Genomic DNA, 12,589 nt, shown 5'->3' with positions numbered 1-12,589 from the left:
GACATGTTACTATCTTGGGGCATACTAAACAAGGTCAGCCACCTCCCTTCATCTTAAAAGGAAAAAGGATATGTGGCTGCAGAGATTTTCAGAAAAGGAAAACTGTGCTTAGCAATTTCTAGAAATGTTCCTAAAAGAGGCGTACACGGGCCCAGGGCAGTTCTTAGGTGGGTCCATCCGTCCTCCGCTGGTGACGAACTCCAGAACTTCCTGGTTGCTTTTGCTGGGGTACGGCATATATCCAAGAGAGAATATTTCCCACAGCAGCACTCCGAAGGACCTGTGCACAAGACAGAAGAAATGGATATGGATACACATACACACAGGCAGATACATACACAGACATACACGTACACACACACAGGGACACACACAGACACACATACACAGACGCACGTAAAATTTTAATTTTTTTATCACACATATTTCTACAATAGAGAATTCTTAATTTGGAGAAAAATAAAAGAATGAGAAAGTAGCCACGTGCAGTGTTCCATAAAAAGGCAACCACTGTTAGCATGTTATCTTTTTGTTCTAGTTAAGTTCCTGTGCTTAGATTTTTTTTTTACATAATCGCAGTTATATTCAATATGCAATTCTGAATCTTAATTTTTTTTACACATTCCATTATAGCATAAACATTTTCTGTGCTAATACAAACAGAATTTGAAATGGCTGTGAAACATTCCATTGAATAGTTGAGCCATAATTTGCCTTATCATTTGCATATTGTTTTCAATTTTTTAAATATTTAAAATACTGTGATGAACATCTTTGTGCATTTTTTAAAAGGACAATTTCCTTAGGGTAAATTCCCCAAATTTAGGATTAGAATAATCTAGTAAAATCTAGGATAATTCTAATGGAATTACTAGATCAAAAGAATATGAACACTGAAAAATTCTTGACATATTGTCCATTTTACTTCCAAATGTGTCACTCTGATCATCAACTAGCATTATGCAGGAATGCATCAGACACTCTCACTAACGTTCGGTATTCTTATTAAAAATGAGAACTTTTGCTAATTTTTAAAAAAATAGAATATTTTAAATTATGTTAATGACTTGATAATTAACATCATTGAGTGTTTTCTCAAATATTTATTAATTCACTTCATTTTTTTCTCCTTTGAATTGTTCATATCTTTTGCCCATTTTTATCCACATATTGTTTTGATATCTGTCAATTTTCTTTTGGGTTTGTAGACATACTTTAAATATCAGAGATGCTAACATTTTATCTAAAAATCAAATACTTCTATAAGTTGCTTTCTAATTCTAATTTTTATTTATAAAAATACATAAGATTTTTATTTTTAGGTAGTCAAATCTATTTTTAACAAAATGTGTGATTTCCTCCATCTATTTTATAGATTTAGCAATCTTCTCTTCACCAAAAATTAGATGAATATTTGCTATTTTATTCTAGTTGTATTTGTTTCTTCTCTCTTCTCAAATCCAGGTGAAATTTAGTTTGGTATATAGTATGAGGTAAGGATCTAAATTGATTTATTTTTCCAAACAACCAGTCTTCTAACACTATTCCTAAAATAATTTTCCCCTTACCTATTGACTTATGAGTAAAAATAGGTCCGTTTCTGGGCTACCTATTCACTTCATCTATTTGTCTGCCTCTTACATTGATGCCATTCTGTTTTAATTTTTGTGTATTTATGTTTTGATATCTGGTAGGGCATCTTTTTCCTATTTCTCTTTATTTAAAGAAACATACTTGATTTCTCATTTGTTATTTGTTTTAAATGAACCTTAAAATGATTTTTACCATATTCCAAAATCATTTCCTTTGATATTTTGACTAAAATTTTAATTTTAAACCTTTAATTTTATAATTAGCTTTTTGACAAAAAAAGCTTATCTTTGTTTTTGTATCTGGTTGTAGTTTTCTGATGTTAATAAATATTACCTCAAAAATTGTAGAGAACTATGGCTCCTCCATCTCCTAAGGAACACAAAGGACTTTTATTGACATCACCTTGGTGAAATTTCAAAGACTCTTGGGAGGAGGCTTGGGCAAAGATGTTTTCCATATTTTTCAGGTGAGAAGGCTGAAGCAGAGGTTATTATACAACTAATCCAAGACAGACTGGAATACATTATTAGATCTCTTGATTCTGCTACCTACAAGTTGCCTGGCACATATATTATTCCTCTCTGTTTGGTGGTTTTTTTGCCCCCAAGGAAAAACAAAATAAGCAAAATCATGCAAGGAACTGGGAGCAAGGCCTAAAGAATTCTAGCTATATGTTTAGACAGAGAGAGAGAGATTGCAGTATCCTTTGAGACAACCAGTATATAGAATGCAAATAGATGTTTATTTTCTTGATTTAGAGTGTGGAAATTAATAAAAGAAACCTTAGCTAAATTGGAGTCGAGAAAGTCTGCAGCGGGGGCTCTCACCTCCTGTCACATCGTCAATTACACCAAACAGGAAAAGATGATCACTTGCCTCTTAGACAGGAAGTAGAGCTACTTTACTGCTGAAGGAAGACTTCTCTCCCCACCTGGCAACAGCCCAGCCAATGAGAATGTAGCAGCTCAGCCAATGAGAAGATGTTGCCACCCTGAACTGTTACTTTCCCCCAATGGATTTTCCTTTAGAACAGCCCCTCCATATTCCTCCCTTTTCTCTATAAAAGTAGCTCCCCTTATTTGTTTGCTGGATTTGCCTATGGTTTGCCATCGCATGCACATCCTGAATTGCAATTCTTTTGGCTATTCCCGAATAAACTCATTTTGAGATAAAATAAGAAGCAAATTTACTTTTTAAGTTGAGAAGAGTTCAAGGGAGCAAGAAGTAGTGTTGGTTATAGAACTTTGATAATTTCAGGTAAACAGAGTTGTCAGATTTAACAAATAACCATACAGGACAACCAGTGAATTTCGAATTCCAGATAAACAAGAAATACTTTTTTAGTATAAGTGTATCTCAAATATTGCATGGAATATACTTACACTAAAAATTATTTGCTGTTCATCTGAAATTCAATTTTAACTGGCCATTTTGTATTTTATCTAGCAATGCGACAGATAAGGTAAATCTATATTTTGTATGCCAGATGGTTCTTTAACATCTATGAGCCTGGCCTCAGTAGGACCAACAAGGCCCAAAGCTCTACACCAAAGCATTCAAAATGAAATAAAAACAAATATTTAATAAAAATCCCACTTTTTTTCTCGGTATTAAATTTAGTCTACTGGAAATTATAGAAATAGCTTAAATGATTGCTGATTAAATTGTTATTTTTAAAATTTGAATCAATGAAGATAATCTGATGGAAAAGTTTTAAAATCTCGAATTGTGCTGTGCTTATCCATCTTTTAAAGCTAAATTTTATTTTCCTTTATTTATAATCTGAAGGTGGAAGATTGTCTCCAGATGTGGTAGAGGGTGGGTCACACTTTTAGGAAAAATAGGAACCAAAAGTTACCGTGTTGTATTTAAAATTCCAGCCAGCTGATTCTGCTGTCTTTTGCAGTTTGCTTCAGGTTCATGTATTAGAAGTCTGCTCAAGATCTCCACTGGCCTATTTTAATGGGCAACTCAGACTTGACAAGCACAAACAGAACTCTTTCTGCACCCAAACCATCTCCTCCGTCATTCTTTCCAGTTCAGTGGTACCACTCAAGATGCAAACTGAGGAGTTGTCTTGATCTCCCTCTTTCTCACACCTCCCACTCCACATCCAACTTTCAGCAGTCCCGTAAACTCTCAAGATAGAGCTTGACCACATTTAACCGCCTCCGCTGCCACCACTATGCCTAGCTCCTCTCACCTCTTATCTAGAGATGTACAGTATTTTCCTAATTGGTTTCCCGTCTCCACCTGCCCCACCACACTCCAGTCTATTTTCAATGGCAGCCAGAGTGATTTTTTTTTTTTTCAAGACCGCATTGAATCTGTAGATTGCTTTAGGAAGTATGGACATTTTAACTATGTTAATTCTTCGAATCCAAGAGCACAGAATATCTTTACATTCCTTTGTGTCTTCTTCATTTCTTTCAACAACATTTTATAGTTTTCAGTGCACAAGTCTTTCACCTCTTTGGTTAAATTTATTTCTAGGTATTTTATTCTTTTTGTTGCAATTGTAAATGGGATTGTATTCTTAATTTCTCTTTCTGCTACTTTGTTGTTAGTGTATAGAATCACAATTGATTTTTGTATGTTGATTTTGTATCACATTTTTCACAGAAATAGAACAAAGAATCCTAAAATTTATATGGAACAACAAAAGACCCTGAATAGCCAAAGGAATCCTTAGAAAAAAGAACAAAGCTAGAGGTTTTGTTCACACTCCCTGATTTCAAAATATACCACAAAGCTATAGTAATCAAAACAGGATGGTACTGGCACACAAACAGACACACAGATCAATGGAACAAAATCAAGAGCCCAGAAATAAACCCACACATCTATGGACAGCTAATTTTCGGCAAGGGAGCCAAGAAATACAAAGGAGAAAGGAAAGTCTCTTCAAGAAATGGTGCTGGGAAAACTGGACAGCCACATGCAAAAGAATGAAAGTAGACCATTATCTTACAGCATACACAAAAGTTAACTCAAAATAGATTAAAGCCTTGAATGTAAGACCTGAAACCATAAAGCTTCTAGAAGAAAACTAGGCAGTACACTCTTTGACATTGGTCTTAGCAGCATATTTTCAAATGCTATGTCTTATCAGGCATGGGAAACAATAGAAAAAATAAACAAATGGGACTACATCAAACTAAAAAGCTTCTGCACAGCAAAGGACACCATCAACAAAACAAAAAGACAACCCAACAATTGGGAGAAGATATTGCAAACCATATATCTGATAAGAGGTTAATATCCAAAATATATAAAGAACTCATACATCTCAACAACAACAAAAAAGTAACAACCCAATTAAAAAATGGGGAAAAGATCTGAACAGACATTTTTCCAAAGAAGATATACAGATGGCCAACAGGCACATGAAAAGATGTTCAATATCACTAATTATTAGGGAAATGCAAATCAAAACTCCCATGAGATATCACCTGATGCCTGTTGGAATGGCTATAATTAACAAGACAAGAAATAACAAGTGTTGGAGAGGATGTGGAGAAAAGGGAATTCTCATACGCTGCTGGTGGGAATGCAAACTGGTGCAGCCTCTATGGAAAATACTATGGTGATTCCTCAAAAAATTAAGAATAGAACTGCCATACGATTCAGCTATTTCACTGCTGAGTATTTATCCAAAGATCATGAAAACATGAATGTGTAAAGATATATGCACCCCTATGTTCACTGCAGCATTATTCATAATAGCCAAGACTTGGAAACAACCTAAGTGCCCATCAATGGATGAATGGATAAAGAAGACATGGTATATATACACAGTGGAATACTACTTAGCCATAAAAAAGACAAAATCATCCCATTTGCAACAACATGGGTGGACCTTGAGGGTACTATGCTAAGTAAAACAAGTCAGAGGGAGAAACCCAATTACTGTATGACCTCACTCATAAACAGAAGATAAAAACAACAACAACAACAACAACAAAACACATAGATACAGAGATTAGATTGGTGGTTACAAGAGGGGAAGGGGGGAGGGGGGATGGTGAAAGGAGTGACTAGGCACATGTGTGTCGTGATGGATGGTAATTGGTCTTTGGGTGGTGAACATGATGTAATCCACACAGAAACTGAAATATAATGATGTACACTTGAAATTTATACAATATTATAAACCAATGTTACCTCTAAAAAAAAAAAGAGGAGAAAGAAAAAAAATAAAGATCACACCACACTCTTGCTTCTAACCCTTCAGGGGCATCTCATTGTGCTCTGGATAAAATCCACATCCGCTAACCTGGGTCCTACGGCCTTCCTGCCCCTGCCTGCCTCTTCCGTCTCAACTACCACTGGCCCCTGTGCTCACCAGCTCCAGCCACGAAGACTTGTCATTCCTCAAACAAGCCCGTCTTGTTTCTGCCACTGGCCCTTTAGACTTGCCCTTCCCTCAGCCTGGAAAGCCTTTCTTGCAGATCTTTCCCTGTGTACGTTTCCGTCACGCAAATGTTAGAATCTCACCTCCTCTGTGGAGCCTTCCCCCACCATCTGTGGTAAGACAGCTTCCCTCCTCTGGCCCCTCCACCCCGACACTTTATCCTCTGCTTGTCTACTGAGCACTTATCAGTATCCGAAGTTATATAATTTATTTGTTTCTTTAAGCATTTTAATCATGAAACAATCTAAACTTCAAAAGAGAAAAGTAATATAATAGATACCTATGTATCTAGATATTAATATTTTGCCTTATTTGTGTCAGTTCTCCCTCTCTTTTTGAAGAAATAAACCAGATACAAATAAGCCCCATCCTCCATCCTTTCTCCTCCCTCCCTCCCCGCCACTGAAGTTAGACGGTAGCCTTCCCATGTACCACAATGTGTGAAAGCATAAACAATACAGAATCTATATTACAGACTTAATTTTTTTGTAAAATTATACATAAATGATATCCTATCCCTTTTTGGAACTTGCCTTTTTTCCACTAAACGTTGTTTTGAGATTTATCCATGTTGATACATGTAGGTTTAGTGTGTTCTTTTATTCTGCTGAATCCTTTCCTATGATATAAGTAAACCACAGATGATTTTTGCATCCCCTACTTGAAGGATAGTTAGGTTGTTTTGCTTTTTCTCTTTTGTAAACAATGTTGCAAATGACCGTCCTTGCCCAAGTCTATTTGTGCCAACCTCTCTCTACTGTAGACACTTAGAAGAAGAATTGCTGGGTCATAGGATATGCATGTGTTCAGAACAATTCCCTAATTACCTACGTTACTATCTATACCTGTATAGGGTAGGTTGGTGGTGCTGTCACTTTGGTGCATGTGGAATCACCTGGAGGGCTCCTTAAAACACAGATTGCGGGGCCCCATCCCTAGAGTTTCTATTTCATTAGGCCAGAGGTGGGGGCTGAGAATTTGCGTTTCTAAGATGTTCCCAGGTGATGCTGATGCTGTTGATCCGAGGACCACACTTTGAGATCCACTAGGTCTGGGGAAGTCAAATCTCTGTGACTTAACATTTTAACAAAGGCTCTTGCTCACATTCTCAAACATGGATTAGAAAGGGGACCCTGATAATTTTGGCCCTTATGATGATTATGATGGCCCTTATAACATCTTATGATGTTATCTCAACGCAAGGCTTTCAGAATTTGGAGGACTTTTGCCCATGGTCTTCTGGGTTTCCTGTGTTGCTGTTGAGAAATTTGATGCCATTCAGATTCCCTATTTTTTACTATTATCTTATTTTTCTCCTTGGGAGCTTGCAGAATCTTGATCACCACTGGTCTGAAATTTCATGTTGATGTGCTCCTGTGTGGCTCTTTTCATCCACAGTGCTTGGCACTTGGTGGATGCTTTCCTTCTGGAAATATATGTCCTTCTGTTCAGGGAAATCTTCTTGAATTATTTCTTTGGTATTTTTATTCTCTTCATTTCCTCTGTTTATTCTTTCTGGGAGCTGACAGCTAATTGGATCTAATGGTTTAATCCTCTTAATTTTCTTTTCTTTTCTTTCCTATATGTCCCATGTGTTTATAGTTGTTTTATTTTCTAGAAGATTTATTCAATTCTGTCATCCAACCTTTCTATTACTTTTACATATTTATCATCATATTAAAAAAATAAACTTTATTTTCTTAAGAACAGTTTTAGATTGTAAAGAAACTATGAAGATAACACAGTGTTCCCACATACCCCACACTCAGTTCCCCCTATTTTTAGCATCTTACATTAGTATGGTACATTTGTTACAATTAATAAGCCAATATTAAGGCTTTATTATGAACTAAAATCCGTAGTTTATTCAGATTTCCTTAGTTTTTGCTGAATTTCCTTTTTCTGTTCCAGGACCCCATTAGAATATCACATTAGATTTAGTTGTCATGTTTCCTTAGGCTATTCTTGACTTTGGCAACTTCTCAGACTTTCCCTGTTTTTGATGACCCTGACAGTTTTGAAGAGTACTGGTCAGGGATTTTTTTTACAATGTCCAATCAGGATTTTTTTTTTTTTTTTTTTTTTTGTGAGGAGGACTAGCCCTGAGCTAACATCTGATGCCAATCCTCCCCTTTTTTCTTGAGCAAGACTGGCCCTGGGCTAACATCCGTGCCCATCTTCCTCTACTTCATATGGGATGCCACCCACAGCATGGCTTGCCAAGCGATGCGTCGGTGTGCACCCGGGATCCGAACCTGTGAACCCCGGGCTGCTGCAGCAGAGCGCGCGTACTTAACCGCTGCGCCACTGTGCAGCCCCCTTTTTTTTTTTTTTTTTTTTAATGATTAGACGGGAGTTATTGGGCCTGGGGAGAAAGACCACAGAGGTTAAGCGCCATTTTCATCATATCATATCCAGGGTACATACTGTCAACATGACCCACCACTGTTGAAGCTGACCTTGCTCTCCTGGCTGAGGTCCTGTTCCTCAGGCTTCTTTCTTCCCCTGCCTCCCTCCCTGTGTTCTTTGAAAGGACGTGCTGTGTGCAGCCCACACAAGCTGCAGGGGACCAATGCTCCATCTCCTCGAGGGCTCTGTCATTGTGTTTTTATTTCTAAGAACTTTATTCCCTGGAAACATTGTTTTAAGTAATCTTTTGTCCTTAGATTATGGTCACAATCATTTATCTTTCTGAGGGTATTAAAGTTTTTAAAAGTTTTCCTAAGCTTTCTGCATTTTTCTTCCCCCAAGTTCCTTTTTATATGTTTGTCTCCTTCAGACTAGAATCTTTTCTCAAACATTTGTTGATTCTTGCCTGTCTGTTCGTATTTTAAGACTGGGACATTACAAAGCTGCAGGCAAGCTCAATGTAGATGAGGCTTGTCGACTGGTGGGCAACTGGCTGGCTTGTTTCACTGGGTGTATTAGTTTCCTGTGGCTGCTGTAACAAATTATCACAAACTTGGTGGCTTAAAACAACGGAACTTTATTCTCTCACAGTTCTGAAGACCAGACATCTGAAATCAGTATTGTGGGCTCAAATCAAGGTGTGGCAGGCCACACTCCCTCCAGAGGCTCTAGGGGAGAATCTGTTCCTTGCGTCTTCCAGCTTCTGGTGGCTGCCAGGATTCCTTGACTTGCGGCCACATCTCTTCAACTTCCACCTCTGTGTTCACATTGCCTCCTCCTCTGTATGTGTGAAATCTCCCTCTGCCTCTCTCTTATAAGGACACTTATGGTGGCATTTAGGGCCCACCCAGATAATCCAGGATAATTGTCCCACCTCAAGATCCTCAACTTCATCACATCTGCAAAGACTCCTTTTCCTTATAAGATAACAGTTACAGGTTTATGGGATGAGGACTTGATACCTTTGGAGGGCCATAATTCAGCCTACTACTACTTGCAGTATCTGGAGTTTTTCTTTTCTTGGTCAGTTCCTCCAATGAGGAATTCTCTAACCTACTCCTGCCTAGCTGTTGCGTTCTTGGAACTGAGGGGAGGAAGGGGGCATATACCTTTAAGTTGGTAGACTTGTATCCCTGCTTATAGTAGAGAATTCACCCTTGATGATGTCTAATGACCACAAGACGAGAAAGACTTTAGTTTAACCTCTTCAGAGAGGGAGCCCCTAGTCTTGTGTGATGGTAGGGGAGGGGCCAGGGGTGAGGAAATGGGCTAGAGGATCTAGTTACCTTTTAAACATATTTGTAACTAATTTTCCTGTCTGCTGCACATCTGAAGTAGAGGCACCTTCAATTCCTGGGCCTTTCTGGGGCTCTTAGGCAGAGTGAATCAGGCTGCTTGTGAACCTCGATATCAACTTCTAGTCTCCTATGTAAGGCATCACTTGTCCATAAACTCTCCATTTTCCAAAATTTTGTCATTGTTGTTGTCTTTGCGGATTTTTATGAACTAAAAAGACTCCCTTTAGTGTTTTGTGTGTGTGTGTGTGTATTTTTGGGGGAAGCATGGGTTCAATCTGCCATTTAAAATTACGTGATGCTCTTACAGCCATTACATAAAACAGTATGGAGATTCCTCAAAAAGTTAAAAATAGAACGACCTTAAGATCCAGCAATCCCACTTCCAGATATATATCCAAAGGAGATGAAATCAGTATCTCAAAGAGATATCTGCATTCCCAAGTTCATTGCAGCATTATTCACAATAGCCAAAATATGGAAACAATGTAAATATCCTTTGACAGATGAGTGGATAAAGAAAATGTGGCGTGTATATATACAATGGAATATTATTCAGCCATAAAAAAGAAAATCCTGCCATTTGCAACAACATGGATGAACCTGGAGGACATTACATTAAATGAAATAAGTCAGACACAGAAAGACAAATACCGCATGATTTCACTTATATGTGGAATCACAGAAGCAGAGAGTAGAATGATGGTGCCAGGGGCTGGGGGGAGGGGGAAATGAGGAGGTGTCTGTCAGGGAGTACAAAGTTTCAGTTATGCATGATGAATAAGTTCTGGAGATCTAATGTACAGACAGTGTTTTCCAAACTTATTTTTAACTGTAGAATGAGTCTGACCACCACTATCACCTGCAGCACTTTTGTGCTGATAATTATTTCCTTTTCTCCTTTATTCTGTTAATATGGAGAATTTCACTGATCACTTTTTCTAATGTTAACTCAATGTTGCATTCCTGGAACAAACTCAACTTTGTTGTTATAGATATATAAAAAAAAATTATATGTGGCTCTCAATTGTGGTCCCCCAGCCAACATCATCAGCATCACCTGGGAACTTGTTAGAAATGCAAATTCTCAGTGACCCCAGACCTTCTGAATCATAAGCTCTCAGGATGGGGTCTAGTAATCTGTGTTTCACCAAGGCTTTCTGATGAGTCTGATATATGCCAAAGTTTGAGAGCCCCTGTTGTAGAGGTATGTTGATTCTTCTCCTCTTACCCTCTCACATGAGAATCTGGGATTATTTGGCCCAAGAGCACCATCTTAAGGCCCACGGTGAGACCTGGAGGAGGGCAGCAGAAAGACTCACCACGTGTCTGTTTTAGAAGTAAATATTCCTTCCATGAAGGCCTCTGGGGGCATCCATTTGACAGGCAGCATTGCACAGCCTCCCTTTCGGTAGTAGCTCGCTCTGTGAGGGAGAAACGGAAAACTCAACTTTGTTCTAGTGATGGCTCTGAGAGGAAGCTCCAGGCAACTTGAGAAAGTGGAAAAACAAGGTCTACCCATTAAAGGATTGAAATTAATGAGGTGTTCTTGTGGTTCAGGAGGAGAGTAGGGGAACACAGATCATTTAGTTAAGAACTTTGAGGTCATTTAATAGGAGACAAAACAGCCCCCTGGAGGCATGAAAGAAAACATCTATACAATGACTAAAATATCTACTAGCAGATGGTTAGATTTCCCTGATGGGTTTTGTTTATTATAACTCACAATGAATAACACTACTGCAACCTTGTAAGTACAGCCTGTTCCTGACGATCCACAGTAATGCAAGACCCAAAATGGGAGAACTGAGAGCAAGGCTTGTGTCTTATTCACTTTGGATCCTCCACGGCACTCATACAGCGTTTAGTTCAGTACAAGCACTCAACAAATAACCTGGGAGCTGGTGGGAGGCTGCCTCCCAGAGCACACCCTAGCAGGAGAACACAGGGCTGGGGGCGGAGCTGGCTTCAAAAGTATAGGAGTTAATTTGTTAGTTTTTATCAGTGAGTTGCATTAATGACATCACTGATAAAAAGTAATAAATTAACTCATACCTTTGAAGCCAGCTCCTCCCCCAGCCCTGTGTTCTCCTGTCGGGGTGTGCTCTGGGAGGCAGCTCCTCGCCAGCTGCCTAGATTAATTAATTACTTCATTAAACATATACTGAGTATTTAGCATGTATCAGGTACTCTGCCATGTGCCAAGGACATAAATAAGTCATAGTCTCTCTCTTCCGAGGATACGGTTTAATGGGAGAAACAGACACATAAACAGTTGCAGTGCAGAACAACACATATAATGATGTAGGTATGTAGGAAGCTCAGTGACACAAATGGAGAGTTGATTTGTTCCAGTTGAAGCGGGGGGTAAGGTACAGGAAAAGTGTCATAGAAAGGGGCTGATGGAGCTGAGTGGTGAAGAAGCTCTCCCAGAAGACCGTCCCTGACACATGAAATTGCACAGGGTGTGTGGGAACGGTGGTTACAGAGGTAAGTTAGGGTGGTGAAGCCTGGAGGTGGGGAGCTCACTGGGTAGTAACAGAAGGTCAAGTGGAGTGTCCCGAGGTAGTGTGGTGGAGACCAGTGGCAGACGACTGTAGTTAAAAACATTCCTAACTCATAATTCTCCGTGTGCTGCTCCATGGTAACAGGACGCCATCAGCATTCTCACCCCGTGGAGATTGTTACCACTTCTGTCGGAGGCCTTCAGGGTCTCCCTTATTCTCCAAAGAGTGAAAGCTCTACAGAACCATCTCTCCTCACTCTACCCCTGGATCAGGGAAGGTGTAATTAGTGACCATGCAAAGGAGGGACTTGCTCAGCTCAAGAAACAAGTCACTGTTGTAAATAATTAGACAAAGAAGAAGCAAGTGTTGGG

At 38.9% G+C, this 12,589-nt stretch overlaps 1 protein-coding gene across 1 annotated transcript in view; it reads right to left on the bottom strand.

Moving 5' to 3' along the window:
* The window catches only part of ALK (ALK receptor tyrosine kinase), a 693,809-nt gene that overhangs the window by 5,901 nt on the left and 675,319 nt on the right, over positions 1 to 12,589 (bottom strand). The window contains exons 26-27 of the mRNA XM_058551519.1: positions 11,034 to 11,135; positions 146 to 280 (exon numbers count right to left, since the gene is read on the bottom strand). Of these exons, the coding sequence (XP_058407502.1) occupies positions 146 to 280; positions 11,034 to 11,135 (237 nt within the window). The remainder of the gene's footprint in view (positions 1 to 145; positions 281 to 11,033; positions 11,136 to 12,589) is intronic.

Source organism: Diceros bicornis, chromosome 12 (genome assembly GCF_020826845.1).
Source record: "Diceros bicornis minor isolate mBicDic1 chromosome 12, mDicBic1.mat.cur, whole genome shotgun sequence".
Classification (NCBI taxonomy): Eukaryota; Metazoa; Chordata; class Mammalia; order Perissodactyla; family Rhinocerotidae; genus Diceros; species Diceros bicornis.
The sequence above is the reverse complement of the archived record's forward strand: the minus strand, read 5'-3'. Positions and strand labels throughout refer to the sequence as shown.